The 16,218-nt window shown below is 32.6% G+C and overlaps 2 protein-coding genes across 2 annotated transcripts; both read right to left on the bottom strand.

Moving 5' to 3' along the window:
• Positions 1-3,142: 3,142 nt before the first annotated feature.
• Positions 3,143-7,651, bottom strand: LOC123908947 (39S ribosomal protein L41-A, mitochondrial-like). The gene is made up of 4 exons (XM_045959697.1): positions 7,515-7,651; positions 6,519-6,682; positions 4,276-4,340; positions 3,143-3,405 (listed from the first exon to the last, which is right to left on the bottom strand). Exons 2-4 carry the CDS (start codon positions 6,661-6,663, stop codon positions 3,367-3,369), a joined length of 249 nt encoding a protein of 82 aa, XP_045815653.1. The 5' UTR covers positions 6,664-6,682; positions 7,515-7,651; the 3' UTR covers positions 3,143-3,366.
• Positions 7,652-10,889: 3,238 nt separating this feature from the next.
• Positions 10,890-15,477, bottom strand: LOC123908946 (LRR receptor-like serine/threonine-protein kinase RGI1). The gene is made up of 2 exons (XM_045959696.1): positions 12,042-15,477; positions 10,890-11,717 (listed from the first exon to the last, which is right to left on the bottom strand). The coding sequence occupies exons 1-2, from the start codon at positions 14,953-14,955 to the stop codon at positions 11,227-11,229; spliced, it is 3,405 nt and encodes a 1,134-aa protein (XP_045815652.1). The 5' UTR covers positions 14,956-15,477; the 3' UTR covers positions 10,890-11,226.
• Between the last annotated feature and the right edge of the window lie 741 nt (positions 15,478-16,218).

The following is a 16,218-nucleotide window of genomic DNA, read 5'->3' as shown; positions in this document are numbered from 1 at the left end:
ACCTCTCAATAACGTTTTAATCGATATGAATTTTATAAAATTCACCGCTGGATTGAAAGTTTATATCGTATAGATTATTTATTTAAAATTTCAGACAGATCCAAAATCATTTGATATATTATTGACATACATCAAAATTAACGGTTTGTGTTTTTTTTATATGTCGTTAACCTTTATGTGTCGCAATAGCATATCAAATGATTTTGGATTTGTCTGAAAGTTTTACATAAATGATCTATATGATATAAACTTTTGATCCAACGGTAAATTTTATAAAATTTATATAAGTGAAAACGTTATTGAGAGGTGTAACATTTGGTGTCAAACTAGTTGGTGTCATTTGATCCTGACCCATATATATATATATGAGGAGGGATCCGTTGACTCAAGGAGTAAGTCCCCATTGACTTATTCCGCTTAATAACTTGATATCGGCATTATATTTTTTTAATCTAACCGTTGAATTCAAATATCTCATTGAGTAGATCAAATCCACGAATTTTTATATAGACAAAACTCATTGGGAACCATGATATGTCCAATGGTTTAATGCGAATCTACGGCTAAAATCTTCGACAAATAGGAAAATTTGTTCCTCGTACGAACCCTTGTCTAGTGCTTGCCTGAATGCCTGCTATGCTATCGCTATGTATGAAAAAACATTGAACAGCAGCTATATATCATCATTCATCAAGTATAATAAGGAAATTTATTTATAAATAAATAAGTCCGTGAGTGTTCGAGCGCTGCCATCAACTATGGAGAGAATCATCTTTAAAAATTTAAAGGTGTGTGACATGGTTAATAGATAACTAAGGACAAAAGTACTTAAGTATATACTAATCAATATGTTGATTGCATATTTAATGTATTTTGTCTATATTATGGAACAAATAAATTAAATATACAATAAACTTAGAAAATATATTTTTACTTATAAAATGTTACTGAGGGTGTACATATATAAGAACAAGAAAATCAATCATTTAAATAAATTTATGTAGAGTCTTGTTAACACGTGCTCTTATACTTTTATTTTTGGCTTCGTCTGACGCTAATTTTCCGTCTTTGTTGTCCAAAAACCACCAAATGTGTAACTAATTTATTTACTGTAGATTAAGGTAGTACAATTTATTTGTTATTGTTGTTCGTTATTCTCTTTTTTTTATCATACCCATGGCCGTGGAACATGAACTGATGATGATGGCCTAATATTGTTGAATGTTTGGTTAAATTATTTGATGAATTCTTTGAGCGGTTTAAATTGATTTATTTTAAGCTTATGTAAATATAATTAAGTCGTTATTTAACTTATATTAATGATTTGTCAAAAAAAAAAACTTATATTAATGTTTGGGTAAATTAATAAAAAAAATGTTTATCACAATTTTATAACTTATTTATGTCATATTTTAATAAACTCTTATAATATTCTTATCGTTGGGCTTGACATGGAGCTTATGAAAATGGTTCCCGCTTCAAATCTCGCCTGCTCCATTTTACATAATATTAACATATTTTTAAAAATTTATTTTTTGAGTCAATCTTAAACTTATGTTCTTGTTTTTTAAGGTTATTTTTTTTCTTTACACTTATCTTTCTAAAGATATCCCACTTTTTTTTTATAATTTATCTTTTTTAGTCAATATTAAATTTATCTATTTTTATGCAAAGTCAATCTTAAATTTATAATTGCTTATGTGATGAGACATCCAAATACTTCATTTTATGTACATACTTTTTAACGAATATATCCAAACGTAAATAGTGTATTAAGCATAATAGCTTATGACGTAAGCTCTCGTATGTGAAGTTATGATACTATAAGTATTCGTATAAGTTGTTTATCCAAACATGCTATTGATTTAAGACTTATAAATGATAGTAGTTTCCGTAAATATTGTACTATCGGTTACGTGATATGGTTTATTAAGCTAAGTAGGTACACCTTCCGTGACAATATATAAGAAAAAATTAACTTTTTAGATTCATTGCATATTTAATGTATCTGATCTATATCATAAGATAGATACATTAAATATACAATGAACCTAGAAAAATATTTTTCGCTTATATATTATTATCACGGAGGGAGGGAGTATGTGTCATGGATTATTTATCATAAATGCTAGCTTATCGGTTAACGGAAATGCTCAATTGATGACTCTTAGAATTTAGGGTGAACTTTGCTAAACTTTACGAAACTACAGTAGTTTGTAAAGTGAGATTTACTTACTAAAAATACATTTTGGACTAACAACACTTCAAAGATGCTCTAACATATCATAGCGGGGACAAATCTATGGGGGTATCACATTATATATACATAAACTGATATTTGAATTCTGAACACTCCACTTATTTATATTTATGGTGGAATTTCTAGCTACTAGACTACTAGAACAAAAAAAATATTGATCAACAATAGGGTAGTGAATATTTTCACAAAAGAGGGGTTTGTAGTGAAATTTAAATATCTCTTTAAAAAAAAAGAGGAGTGTAATTTACTCAAGTTCTTATTGTAGACTACTCTACATTATTTTATAAAATTTGAAAATTCATTGAAGAACTTCAATTGAATTTCTTGAGACAAAATTGATATGCAGAAAGAACCTCGAGTATATGCTTTAAAGTACAAATAATAATTGCTGGTTACATGTGGTCAAAATAAAATGTTGTTGATTACACAATCACATAGCTAAAATTGTCGAGAACTCATATGAACTGTGTTTGATCACAAATAAAAAAGTAATCTTGCTAATTAGTTCTTCTGAAACACTAATTTTTTTTTATCAAGGAACACTAGTTTTTTTTTTTTTTTTTTTTTTTTTTTTTTTTTTTTTACGCAAAACACTAGTTAAAATAACAAAAAAAGTTATTTTATATTGACAACAACACTGTATTTTGGATATTTTTAAGACTTTTCACTACACAAATTTCAACGCACTATTTAGTATTTACTATATTTGTATTTCTTAACTAATGCCCCAATGGCACTAGTTAGCATTTTTCTAATTACGAGATTTAACAATTGAATAAGTGAAATCCAATGATTTTAATATTTTATTAAGCCCTACTAAGATAAATGTGTTGGGATTCCTCGAGCTTAAAATGTAAATGTCACAGGGAAAAGAAAGGAATGTGCTATCCCAAACCACCAAAATGATTGAAAACTAACATCAGAATAGTTAAAATCATTAGCAAAAAAAAAAAAAGAATAGTTCAAAAATCATTCACCATGTTACAAATACGGAATTGATAAGTTTATATCCAATCACAGTATCAGCTGTTTGTGCAAGTCAAATTATTCATGGAGAACAGGTAAGTATTTTAAACTACTGGATTTAGCTATGAAGCCTCAGAGGTCTACGCTTCTATGGGACATTGGGATACATATGGTTTGAGCTGCAAAAACGACGAATAGTACAAATCAGTAATAGCAAACATATATACTACAGTCATGATAGTTTTTAATCTTATTGTTTGAGAAACTCTCCTCTCTTTTGCTTTCCCTCCTCTTCCCCCAAAACCCTTCCCCTCCAAACTCCCAAAACCCTTTGCTACCCTCATCTCCAAATTCACAAAAATCCTAAACACATAAGCATTTGTAAAAGCAAATGATCTTGTACATAGCTCATAGTAATTTATATTGAGATGAACGCTTTCTTTGCCTCCTAACCAATAGGAATGATCTTGTGTGTTATATTATATGAACTCTTTCATTGACATTAAATGATTATTGTGAGTTATTAAGCAGAGTAGATATTCACAAAGACTTTCAAAATTAGTTGATTCCTATTATTCTAACAACAAAAGATAATTTAAATTCTGAGTATTGTGTAAAAAAATTAGTTAATTCCTATACTTTAAATTATATAGGGTACTGTGGCAAAGAACAATGACTCAATTTTCAGATCACTATAGCAGACATTTTAAGTTAGACTGAGCCAACAAAAGCAAAAACAAGTGCGTGAAAAGAGATGATACAATGCAATGAAACAGAATAACACAACGAGAATCGAACATCTAGATTCTTGCTATTCGACTGTCAAAAAAGGAAGCTGAAGAGAAAATTAGAAGTCATAACTGAATTAAAACTAAGTTATAAAGTTTACACAAGAGGGAGAGGAATTAAAGGAACATTGTCAAATTATATTATCAAGGAAGCAGAAACCCCAAATACCAATGGTTATCCGTGTAAATGTTGATACGGTAAATAAGTAGAAAGAAAACAAGGCAACATAGTGATAAATTAAATAAGTGGAAGATGCAAACCTTAAAATCAGTCAAATCAGGAACTACATAGTTTGGTAACTTTTCCTGCAATATCACATACCCACCTGCAACAATATGCAGGATTGCATTTGAATTAATAGTATAAAAACACTTTAACATAACAAACATGTAACTTAGCAAATTATTTTATAACAATACCTAAAGTGATTCGTGGTTCAACAAAACAGCATAGAAAAGCAATGCTGAGTTTTCTAGATAAGCCTTAAATAATGATTCTACTGTTTAATAAAGTCGCATTTACTAACTATGGACATCCAGAACATGAGAAGCAACGTAAATTATTACAGCTTTCAAGGTCTGCAACTTCCTAAAGTTTGAGATAGAAATGCAAGTAATTTCTTTCAACAAAACCAAAATTATGATAAAACAAAACCAAAATTATGATAAGGGTAAGGGTAAGGGTAAGGACTATCAATCCTATTTTGGCTTCTTCAAAAAAAAAATAAAAAGGACTATCATTCCTCAGTAAGATAGAGTGAAACGCAAGTAAGCATCTTTAGTCCTTTAGCTCTCAGGAAATACCTTTAGTTCATGGGTTATTGAAGTCAGAGATTGAATTTATCTATTTTAGAGCGAGATCAAAAGCAAGTCTAATTAGCTTTGCAATGAAGGTTGATGGGTAGCCGAGTTCATTGATAATGTATTTTTGTGTATATATTAAAATAGCTAATTAATTTTTTCTGATATAAATTTTCAACAATATTAGCCTAGTTATGCCGTTCAAAAAAAAAAATTATTAGCCTAGTTATTTATACCCCTTATGTTTGAACTTTGGCCACTTCAGCAACACTTCATCTGGCTTTCCTCCACTAAAGAGATGGGAACCAGAGTCAAATAGTTTTTCCCTTGACTAACAAATTGCCATATTCTAACTCCTCAAAGATATTCATATGCAACAAATAAATATAAGATTATTACAATAATAACAGCACTGGAATTTGAAAGTTTTTGAAAAATATATCTTTTTTATCATTATATTGCATTAAGTTTTTAATTTATTCCTTTATCTTTAAATTACACTAGATTTATTAAGGGGGAAAGTTACAACACAAATGGTGTTTAGGTAGTAATATGCTTAATTTAGAAAATTACAATGAAAATTGCAATCTCCATATATCGAGGGGTAAAATGCATTTGAACCCTGAAAAAGACACAAATTCCACCGGAAAACATGTATAATATTTATTGAACAGTGAACCCCTCCACCTTATAATTACAACAATAAAAAAGATGTAAGCCAGCAGATCAAGATCTCAACAATCTCTAGCACCAAGTTTTAACACTGAAGTCACTACTTTGGCTAATCTAATCAGCAAACATCGTCAATGAAGACAACGCCCCTTCCAGAAGCCATTTACCATTTCGATTCTCTACTTGTGAGGAAGAGGATAATAATAAAAACAGCGATGCTATATCTCGCGAGACAATTGTTCACGAATTTTCACGAAACACTATATTTTATACTTATTTCCTAAAATGATTCACAAAAATAAAATAAACCACGTTTTGTTTATGTCTGACACAATTAAAGACCCTCCTTCCACAAATAGAGTGAGTGATTTAGTGGACATGTCAACAAAATCGGTCAAGCGGTGGAGGAATTCAGAAACCAAATAAGAAAAATGATTCTCCAAATGAGGTGAAGTTTTAATAAAAAGATTTCATGTAAATGTCCAGGAAGGAAGAAAGTCATATGCCCAAACAAAAGTTCATTCACCTCACCAGAGGAATTAAAATGAGTTTTATTTTAACTACATTTCTGCAAGAATATGCTTTATTTTAACTACTTTGCTTCTCATCATGATGTTATATCTTCATGTAATTTCTGTGCTGGTACTACCATGGAAGATGAGGTGATCATAGTTTTGGAAGTATCGATTTTGGAAGAAGAAAATGAAATCAATTGGAATGTAAAACGCAGGAGCAAGAAACGCAAGTTGCACTGCCAACTCATTTGCAACTCTCTCGTGATATTAACTCTCGGGAGATTAAGCATTTTCCTAATAAAAATTGGTGACCAGTATGCACAATCAACAAATGAACAAATCTGCCCCATTTGTTCAAAAACAAGTATGTCATACAATCAAGTAAGCCTAAGACATAGAGTTTAGAGATAGTAATAAAATGTTGGACTAGTACAAAAGCATGTTCTATAGTTCAATCTTAAATGCTCCTAAAAGAATTTAAAAACAGATGAAACGAATTCAATTGAAGAAACAAACCTTTGCGAGTGTTGAAACCAGTGGGCTTGCAGTTCTTTCCCTTGTAATAACCTCGAGGAGCGCGTTTTGGTGATAGAATATCAAGTGAAGATGTTCGCTTCCTTCGAAATGCCCTTCCTATTCCTAAAATTAGCCCCAGAGGCATCTTCTTCTTCTATGAGAGACTGAAAATACCATCACCATCAGCGAGCACAGACACAGCGCAATCAAGTAACATATGATATGACAGAATATAATAAAATTAGTTTATGAAAATACAATCAAAACTCATTCATCCTAAACGTGTTTTTTTTTTTTTTTACAGAAATAATATTTAGCATTAGATAAGATAAATGAAGTACACACATAGAGACACAATGTGTTAGGACATTCCCCATCCACATTCTAAAAATAACACAAACAATTAAGCCAACTAAGATTTGAGTATCAATAAACTGAGAAAATAGAAACCATAAGAGCAATAACAAGCCAATAACTTAATCCAAGCACCCAAGCAAATTTCTTCCACAAGTGATAAGTGGGTTGAGGAACCACAGTCTTCAATAAATCTATCCAATTATGGATCGTTTCTTTGGCTTGTGGACGCACAGGTCCACTATACGGGTTCTCGAAATTTGGTAAACTCGCCACATGTGAATGATTCATTTGTTGAGTGGAAAAGAAGAGAGACTGGTTTGGTGCAGCCACTATTAGATCCGTGCTCAAAACATTTTCCATTACATTCAGACATCTTTGGGGCTTTACATCAAACACCATGAGAGCAAACTTAAAATAGACTAAACTTAAACACACAATACAAAACAGATAAAAACAATGCATAATAGAGATGAAGGATTGAACATTATGGAAGTTGGTGGTGGAACAAGGAAAGGAGACAACAGAGATGGTAAATGATATTAAAATTGAAGCATACATGAATGAGTTCAGTCAATCACGATATCGATGGAATAGCATTTTCGCGAAGACAAAAAAGGAGAGGAAGAAAAGAAGGAAAACCTGAAGTTTCTTCTTCCTACGGGGACCAACAAGTCTGCGTTTTCCGGCGAGTTGTATGAGTTCAGTGGGTTTTGATTCTGGAAGAAAAAAGGCAACGAGTTCAGTGGTTGTTTTGATGGACCTTCTCAGTTGAGTAATGGGCCTCTTCAAAAGGTTGGGCTTCGCATTACAATTTTCAAAGAGAGTATTTCTCGCAATGTTTTCTCTTCCCACCTCCCGTGAATCTTTTATTTTCCCAATATTTTAATTTTGCCCTTGCAGAAAAATTCGGTTCGCAGAAACCGAATTTTTAATAAGTGCAAATTCAGAGTAAATTTCGGTTTTTAGAAACCGAAATTTGTTTTTAAGGCAAATAAAAACTTTGGTTTCTACGAACCGAAGTTTTTTCAAGGACAAAATTGGAAATTCAGGGGATAAAAAATTCACGGGGGGTGGGGAGAGAAAACATCATTTCTCGCATGCCCAGCTCTTTTTCATTTTTTACTAGTCAATTATTTAAGGAGCATAAGTTATAAAATGAGAAAAGAAAAGAAAAAAAAACATCGTCTGCTACTTAAACAGCTGACACTGTTTACGGCGCACCAGAAACTTTGGGGCGCTACAAGAAACACTCGTTTACAAAACTATCATTTTTTTTAATAAAGTTTCTTATTAAATTCTAAAGATTTTTTATTTCATTCAATAATAGTGTTGTCAATGGTTATTTGTGTTCACGTGTTTTAAGTTTGTCACTTCTACTAAAACTCTATTTGGTAAAAACACTTAACATGAAAAATTTCACATACTAACTGTGATATCAAATATATATTTAATATCAGATAAGCTAATTGATAGAGTATAAATTTATAGAGAGCTATGAATTAAGGATGAAATTGGACTTACAGGTAACAAGTAGGGCTTGAGTCCCCACCACTCTTGTCCATAGTTAAAGATGTTTCGGAGTTTGCCCCCGTAGCCATTTGTTTGAGCCTTTTGACCTTTTTATTTTATTGCATTAGTATTTCTTTCAGCCTTAATTATAAGTAAATATTCTATTTTTATATTCATTGAATAAACTGATATATCTCGTCTTTATAAACCAAATTCATCCGTTATTCAATGAATTTAAAAAATGAATATTTGTTTAAAATTAAGACCGGAGATAATAAACTACACAAATACTCATTCCACACTTCTAATGAAAAGGAAACTCCATTTTAACTTCTATCTTGTTAGACAGACGAGGGGATAATTTTACTTAGAAAGAATTAGAAGGAGAATGGTCTACTATATATGTACTTAACTTAGGTAAAAGACCTTATAACTAAGTTGAGTTACGCAGTTTCCGAGTACCTTTTTTCACAAATGCTAACAAAATATTGTATGTTCTAACTTCTAACAAAAGATTTTTTTCTCCAATAAGAAAATGAACCAGAGAATTCATAAACTAAGTCTAGATTATGGAAAAGTGGGAGAAATCTGGTGAGTTGTGTTGAAGAATAACAACTATATATATATATATATATATATATATATATATATATATATATATATATATATATATATATATATATATATATATATAGCAATGGTGTGAAAATTATCTCAGAAACACATTAGATTGACTATTGTCAAGTCAATAATCCAATTTAAGAGACATTGGATATTACGGGTGCGCTTGATTTGCTAAAAAATAAGGGACTAGACAGGACAACTCATGTTGTACTGTGTTTGATTTTAAAACTGTTCCTGGTACTGGACAAACTGGTGGCCAAGGGACAGGACAAAACTTGAAATTCTTGTCCCCCACAGAACCGCGAGACACCTTTTTGTCCTCAGCACAAGTTGTCTAAAATACCAAAATAACCTTTTGTCCACCAAACATCGTACAACACAAAGTTTGTACAATACCTTAAACGTTTGTCTTGTGCTGTTCTGTCTTGTACTGTCCTGTACTGTTCTGTTCAGTATAAACTCATTATTTAAAATCAATAATAATAGTACAACATTGGTTACATTTCATTGCTATGCTAGCATGATCATAATTTGAACTTGGAAATAAGGAGCTAAGGAGCCTGAAGCTAATAAAGAAAAGAGTAGAAAAGACTAAGGAAAGGAACCTGAGATTTTTTATAGAAAGAAAAAGAATTGATCTAAAAGAAAGAACGTCTACTAATTAACAAAAATGCCAAAATCAAACAAGATCAACTAAGATGTCAATAGTTGTCTATCCACACATGTCCATAAACATGCTAACCAGCTAAATACATTACTTCAAGAAGTAGGAACACTTGTTATTTATGCACTATGCATTAATTTATAAATAGGGAAAGTTTGAAAAAGTATACAACAACTGAAGATAAAATAGAAAGATAATCTATGGTTATTTTACAGAAAATTAATTTTTTTTGAAACGGCCAAAGTTATTAATTAGTTGTTAGTGTTAGTTTTTTTTCACCTCACCGGGACTTGAACCCTGAACCTTTACTCCTTAACTCCTTAACTCCTTTTACCCTTAGCTCAAACCAGTAATTTTTAATAAATTCAGACCTGGAGGACAAAGAAAATGTTAAGGGTCTGAATTCACCCCTTACAGAAAAGGAGTTGGATTTATATGTATCTCTACATCTAACTAATTCCACTCAATAACAAGAAACAAATTCCTACACGTCCATTACAAGAAAAAAATAATCAATGAAGCCAATCCATTGATTTATCCCAAGAGAAAACCGAAATCCAATATTTTTTTATTAATGTATTGAAAATCAATTTTTATAAGGAATCCCAAAATCAGTCAATCCTAGGAAATTACCAAAATATTCTTGTCCGCTACTTAGGAGGCGGACGCTACTTAGGTAGCGGACACCCCTCAAAACACCATACCTTTATAACATCCGCTCTAGGAAGCATCGACACTCCTCAGATTAAGCGTGTCCGTGTCGGACACGTGTCCGACACCGACACTTATGATTACACTAAATTATGTCATTTTTTCAAATTTTTATCGGTGTCGACGTGTCAATGTCCGTGTCGTGTCAGGTGTCCGTGCTTCATAGAGTCCGCTACTTAAGTAGCGGACGTTATTTTTCAAAAAAAAATTATTTTTATAACATCCGCTACTTAAAGTATCGAAAAATTAGAAAGTCGTAGGACGCGCGAGTAACTGGTAGGGTGGCAAAAGTAATTCTCTATAAAAAAAACTCATGCAAGCCCATATACCAAAATATAACAAAATATTGCATGTTCTAACAAAAAGTTCATAAACTAAAGTCTAGATTATGGAAAAGTGAGAGAATTCTTGTGAGTTGTGTGGAAGAATAACAACTATACTATAGCCAAACACATTAGATCGACTGACTACTGTAAAGTCAGTAGTCCAATTTAAGAGACAATGGATACTACAAACAAGTATCAAACTCATTATTTGAAATCAATAATAATAGCACAACATTGGTTACATTTCATTGCTATGCTAACATGATCATAATTTGAACTTTTACATTGGTAAGTTCAAACTATTTAGATATGATCATACATCACTCACACTCCCAAAAGCCACACATTTGTAGTTTCTGGATCTATTTGTTGAATTTAATTCAACTATAACAAAATTTACATACACATATAAGCTATAACAGAAGGATCATTGAGAAAGAAAGTAATAATAATAAGAAGAACAAGAAGCTTATACTATTCTTAGCTAGCTAGAAAAACATATCATATCACTAATTCATCATTTGAAACTCAGCTTGGAACTTGAAGATGAATGAAGCAGTGAAGACACAGAGAAACTTGTATTATTGCTTTTTGTATTCAAAGTTTGCATCACTGATGCATTTGAAGATGTTGCAAGAACTTTTGCATCATTTGCTGGAGACCCTTTTAAAAGCACATCAAATTTTGCATATTCTTCTCTTTCATGCTTTATCTCTTTGAGCATTGCTGCTATATCTCTCATTGTTGGTCTTTCATCAGGAGATGAATTTACACACAATAGGGCTATTCCTAATGCTTGGATCATTTCTTCTATTTCCGATTCCGGTCTTGAAAGTAAGGTAGGATCAAGTACTTCAAGACCTCTTTTCTGTCTCACCCAATCAACAACATGTAAACCATCTGGTATTGTTGGATCTATTGGTTGCTTGCCAGTCAAGACTTCTAGCAAAACTACACCGTAGCTATAAACGTCGCTCTTCTCCGTGATCTTCATCATATAACCATATTCTGAAACAAATTCAATATGTTAAAAAAAATTATCTAAAATGTGTTGGAAGTTGTCAAATGAGATTTCAATCATGTGCAGGCAACTATATGAATCTTTTTAAAACAAATTGTTTAAATTTGTGGTCCGCAACCGCAGTTGCAGCTGTAATATAATGGTTCGTGAGGTCTACACAACGGCATCACAATTGCAACTACGGCCGAACTGGCCACATTTTGCAGCAAAATAAAGATTTGCAGTGTAACTAGAACCGCAATATAGAACCGTGATTCCTCTTAGTAACAAACAAGTAGAAATCACAAAGATATCGAGTTAGTCACACTAACCTGGAGCAATGTATCCATATGAACCAGCAACGGTATTGGAAGAACGACCAACATCACCATCATCAACAAGCTTAGCTAAGCCAAAATCCGCAATATAAGGTTCAAATTCAAGGCCAATTAAGATGTTATTGGCTTTAATATCTCTGTGGACTATTGGAGGAACACAGTCATGATGTAGATACGCGAGTCCTTCTGCAGAACCTAACAGAATTCGGAACCTAAGTTCCCAATCCAGAGAATTTCCAGTCCTCTCATGAAGTACACTGCTTAAACTTCCATTTGGCATATAATCAAAAATAAGCAATCTTGTTTTCTTGTTCCAACAACAACCTAAGAACCTAACAATGTTCTTATGACGAATCGAGCCAAGACACTTGACTTCAGCCGAGAATGAATCTCGAACTCCACTTTTGTAATCCTTCAATGTCTCTCCTTCATCAACTGTTATAGGCCACAGTTTCTTCACTGCAATGAATTCGCCGTTATCCATTTCACCTCGATAAACAACACCGGAACATCCCCTGCCGATTATATTCCTATCAATCAAACATCTCAGTACTTGTTCAACTGAAAAGTTTAGCTTCTGGAATGGTATGAATTGCCATGGCCATGAGTCTCCTAATTCCGAATCATCATCTCGAATGGTTCTTCTTGCTTTGACCACAGCAGTTATCCCCATAAGTATCATTACAACTGTTAATGCTATCAGCAGTCCAATTGCTAGCTTAATCCTTCGCGATTTCCTTACCTCGTGCTCATTCAACGCCATATCGGTCTTGCTAGAATCCTTTACAAAACATAGTTCCTGACCTGAAGTGCAAAGTCCTTGATTTCCGGTAAGGTCTTTCGTTGTTAACTGTCTGAAAAGCTTGTTATCTGGAAGATATCCTGTGAACTTGTTGTAAGAAACATTGAGGGAAACAAGGTTATCTAGCTCTGCAAGAGTTTGCAAATCTCCTTCTAACTGGTTATGTGAAATGTCTAAAATGGAAAGCTTGTTAAGAGCAGATATCTGAGGTGGTATTGTTCCACTTAGTAAATTGCAACTAAGATTGAGAGCGATTTCTAGAGCTTCGATTTGGCCTAATTCGGCCGGTATGCTTCCAGTGAGCTGATTGCTACTAAGATCAAGAAGTTGGAGATTTGAACATAAGCTTACCGATGAAGGAATTGGCCCAGAAAACAAGTTATTCCCTAAGATTAACTTACTCAGAGAAACAAGACGACCTAAACTCGCCGGCAACGGACCTGAAAACTTGTTAAAAGAAACATCCAATACCTGAAGCGACGATAATGACGACAAGGAATTAGGAAGTGAGCCTTCCAAGTTGTTAGTACTGAAGTCAATCATTTGGAGTTGTATGCAGCTTCTTATTTCATCGGGAACCGGCCCAGAAAGCCGGTTCCCAGAGAGATCTAAAAAGTTTAAATTCTTAAGACTTCCTATGGTCTTAGGAATGCTTCCAGTAATCCTATTGTTTCCAAGCCTCAACCTTATAAGTGACATGCAACTACCAATTTCTAATGGTATAGAACCAGATATATCATTTGAAATCAGAAGCAGTTTTGTGAGGTTTTGAAGCTGAAATAATCCAGAAGGAATACTACCAGTGAGTGTATTTCTAGACAAATCAAGTGCTTGAAGCTTACTACAGTTTCCTAAACTTGAAGGAATGCTTCCTTCAAGCTGATTCTGCCAAGCAAAAAACAATAAAAGATTTGACAACTTTCCAATCTCAGGTGGAATCAAACCTGAAAGCTGATTTGTATCAACTTGCAACTGTTGAAGCTTTTCAGCATTTGAAAGAGTTGAAGGAATAGAACCAGATACATTATTATCACTAATCATAAACTCTTCAAGCTCTAAAAGACCTCCTAAAGATAAAGGTATAGTACCAGATAAAGAATTCAAACTTAGATCAATGTTTCTCAAACTTGAACAATTACCAATCTCATTTGGAATAGCACCAACAAGACCATTCTGCCATAAAAACAACTGTTCAAGCTTCTTTAGCTTACCAATCTCTGATGGTATAGATCCTGATAAGCTATTTTCATATAGAAACAAATCAATAAGTTCAGAACAGTTACCTAACTCTTTAGGAATTTCACCTGATAACATTGTTGTATAAATTGACAAAGTTTTAAGCTTTTGAAGTTTACCAAAAGAAACAGGTAAAGAACCTGATATTCTTGTATCAGCAAGACCTAAAACTGTCAAATTACTACATTCTCCAATCTCTTCTGGAATCTTCCCAATTATATCTTTGTTTCCACCTGCTCTAAGGACTTCGAGTTTCGACAACTTTCCAAGCGAATTCGGGATGATTCCACTTAACTGATTATCAAAAAGGTGAAGATTTCTGAGACTAATGCAAGTACTTATCTCATCGGGAATTTTTCCGGTAAGTTGGTTAGAATTCAAAGACAAGTTCACTAGACTCTCTAACTTTCCAATACTTGAAGGAATAGAACCAACAAGATTGTTAAAGCTAAGATCAATAACAGTGAGTGAAGAACAATCACCAATGTCAAAAGGAATAGTTCCAGTGAGATTCGAATCCGAAATGACAAGTTTGTTAAGATAAGGAAATGATGAAAGATTAGAAGGTATAGGAAGTTGAAGAGGAATGGATTGAATATTGATTTCAGTTACAAAAGAGAGTGATGAACATGTTATGGAGGTCCATTTGCATGGATTAGTATCATGAATGTTCCAGTTAGAGAATGATGAAGGTGGTTGTGAAGATGAACTATGAAGCCATGTGAAGAGAATTGTGGCTTCATTGTTAGAAGAAGAGAAAGAGAAACTAAAAAGAAGTGTTGTTTGGATGAGAATAATGATACTAAAGAATGAAGAAGGAGAAGAAGAAGAAGAAGAAGATGAGTTAAGCATTGAAAACAATGAAAACATTTGCCTCAAATTCCAAACTTTTCTTCTTGGGTTTGTGTCATTGGGTTTTGGTGCACTCTTTCACTTGTGTTCTCAGTAGTGAGCTTTCTTTGTTTGAACTCAAACTCAGAATAGCAATTAGTTTAGTCTCTTTTTCTAAACAAAGCTTAAAAAAAGGACTCGGATCGGTTGCGGTAATTATTCAACATACTTTCGTATGGTTTTGAATCTCGACTATTGATTTGAAGTCAGACGATTTAGATTATAGATTCATTGTATTAATGTATTAATTTTAACTGATCTGGACCACTGATTTAGATTAAACGGTTGAGATTAATTAATGTGTGATCCATTAAAATGCAGCCAATGTGATTCTGATTAAAAAAAAGACCACATGAAGTTGGTTGAGAGTAAACTAAAATAAAATTAATTGCCTAGAGATTTGAAAACCTGCAGAAATAGCACTACACCACCACACCTAAAGATGCTTCTTTGTGGCTAAGCAAAAACATTAGAATAATGAAACTTTGCCAGGTGGTGTTTCTTGCACTTAAGAGAGGTATCTTATTTTAATTTTCTCTGCAATGCATTGTGTATGAATATGATTTTTTTTGTGATTGTTTATTGCTCAGTTTAGTACTTTCTTGGCCCCCTTTCTCATATTTAATGTTTAACAAAATTTTGTAGAGGAAAATATTTTCAATTGCTATGTATGTCATAAGATTTAGAGATACTTTTATTTCATGTATGTATCATCTGTTTGATTTGATATTTGGTCATGCAAAATTAATTTGTGATCAGCAGAACTTCTTTTTTGGTGTTTGGCATTTATTGACACAGTAATTCAACTGTTGAGTCCAAACTTCATAAATGCTAGTACATATATATAGTTAATTAATAAATTTCTCATCGTCTCACATCGGTTGTGAGATAGTTTTTGGTCCGGACAACATCCTAGGCATCGAGGATATTAGAGCAACAAGGAATGTCTAGATGATGTTTTTCTTCCTAGGCTGCAGTAAGCAGATCGAGAGGTCGTTCCGCCTCTTGTCCCCGAATATTGGTAATATATGTTCTTAGACATGAAAATATGTTTATAAGTGAGTATAACTTTTATCTTATAAGCTGATTTTATAGAGTTGTATTAAACCTAACTCTCAATTATAAGATGATAACAAAGTCTCGCTCAAAATTCTTATGAACAATTGTTTATCCTTAAATCCCCCGACCTATACATAAATATATCCAAACTTTTTGTAAATCTTAGTTTATTAAGTGGAAATT

The sequence above is a fragment of the Trifolium pratense genome, linkage group LG2 (genome assembly GCF_020283565.1).
Source record: "Trifolium pratense cultivar HEN17-A07 linkage group LG2, ARS_RC_1.1, whole genome shotgun sequence".
NCBI classification, from domain to species: domain Eukaryota; kingdom Viridiplantae; phylum Streptophyta; class Magnoliopsida; order Fabales; family Fabaceae; genus Trifolium; species Trifolium pratense.
The sequence above is the reverse complement of the archived record's forward strand: the minus strand, read 5'-3'. Positions and strand labels throughout refer to the sequence as shown.

Excerpts from the sequence above, each read along its gene's own strand:
- LOC123908947 (XM_045959697.1), bottom strand. The coding sequence starts at position 6,663 with ATGCCTCTGGGGCTAATTTTAGGAATAGGAAGGGCATTTCGAAGGAAG. Across the intron at positions 4,341-6,518 it reads TGGTTTCAACACTCGCAAAG|GTGGGTATGTGATATTGCAG; the intron begins GTTTGTTTCTTC and ends ATATTGTTGCAG. Across the intron at positions 3,406-4,275 it reads CTGATTTGACTGATTTTAAG|CTCAAACCATATGTATCCCA; the intron begins GTTTGCATCTTC and ends TCGTTTTTGCAG.
- LOC123908946 (XM_045959696.1), bottom strand. The coding sequence starts at position 14,955 with ATGTTTTCATTGTTTTCAATGCTTAACTCATCTTCTTCTTCTTCTTCT. Across the intron at positions 11,718-12,041 it reads ATATGGATACATTGCTCCAG|AATATGGTTATATGATGAAG; the intron begins GTTAGTGTGACT and ends AATTTGTTTCAG.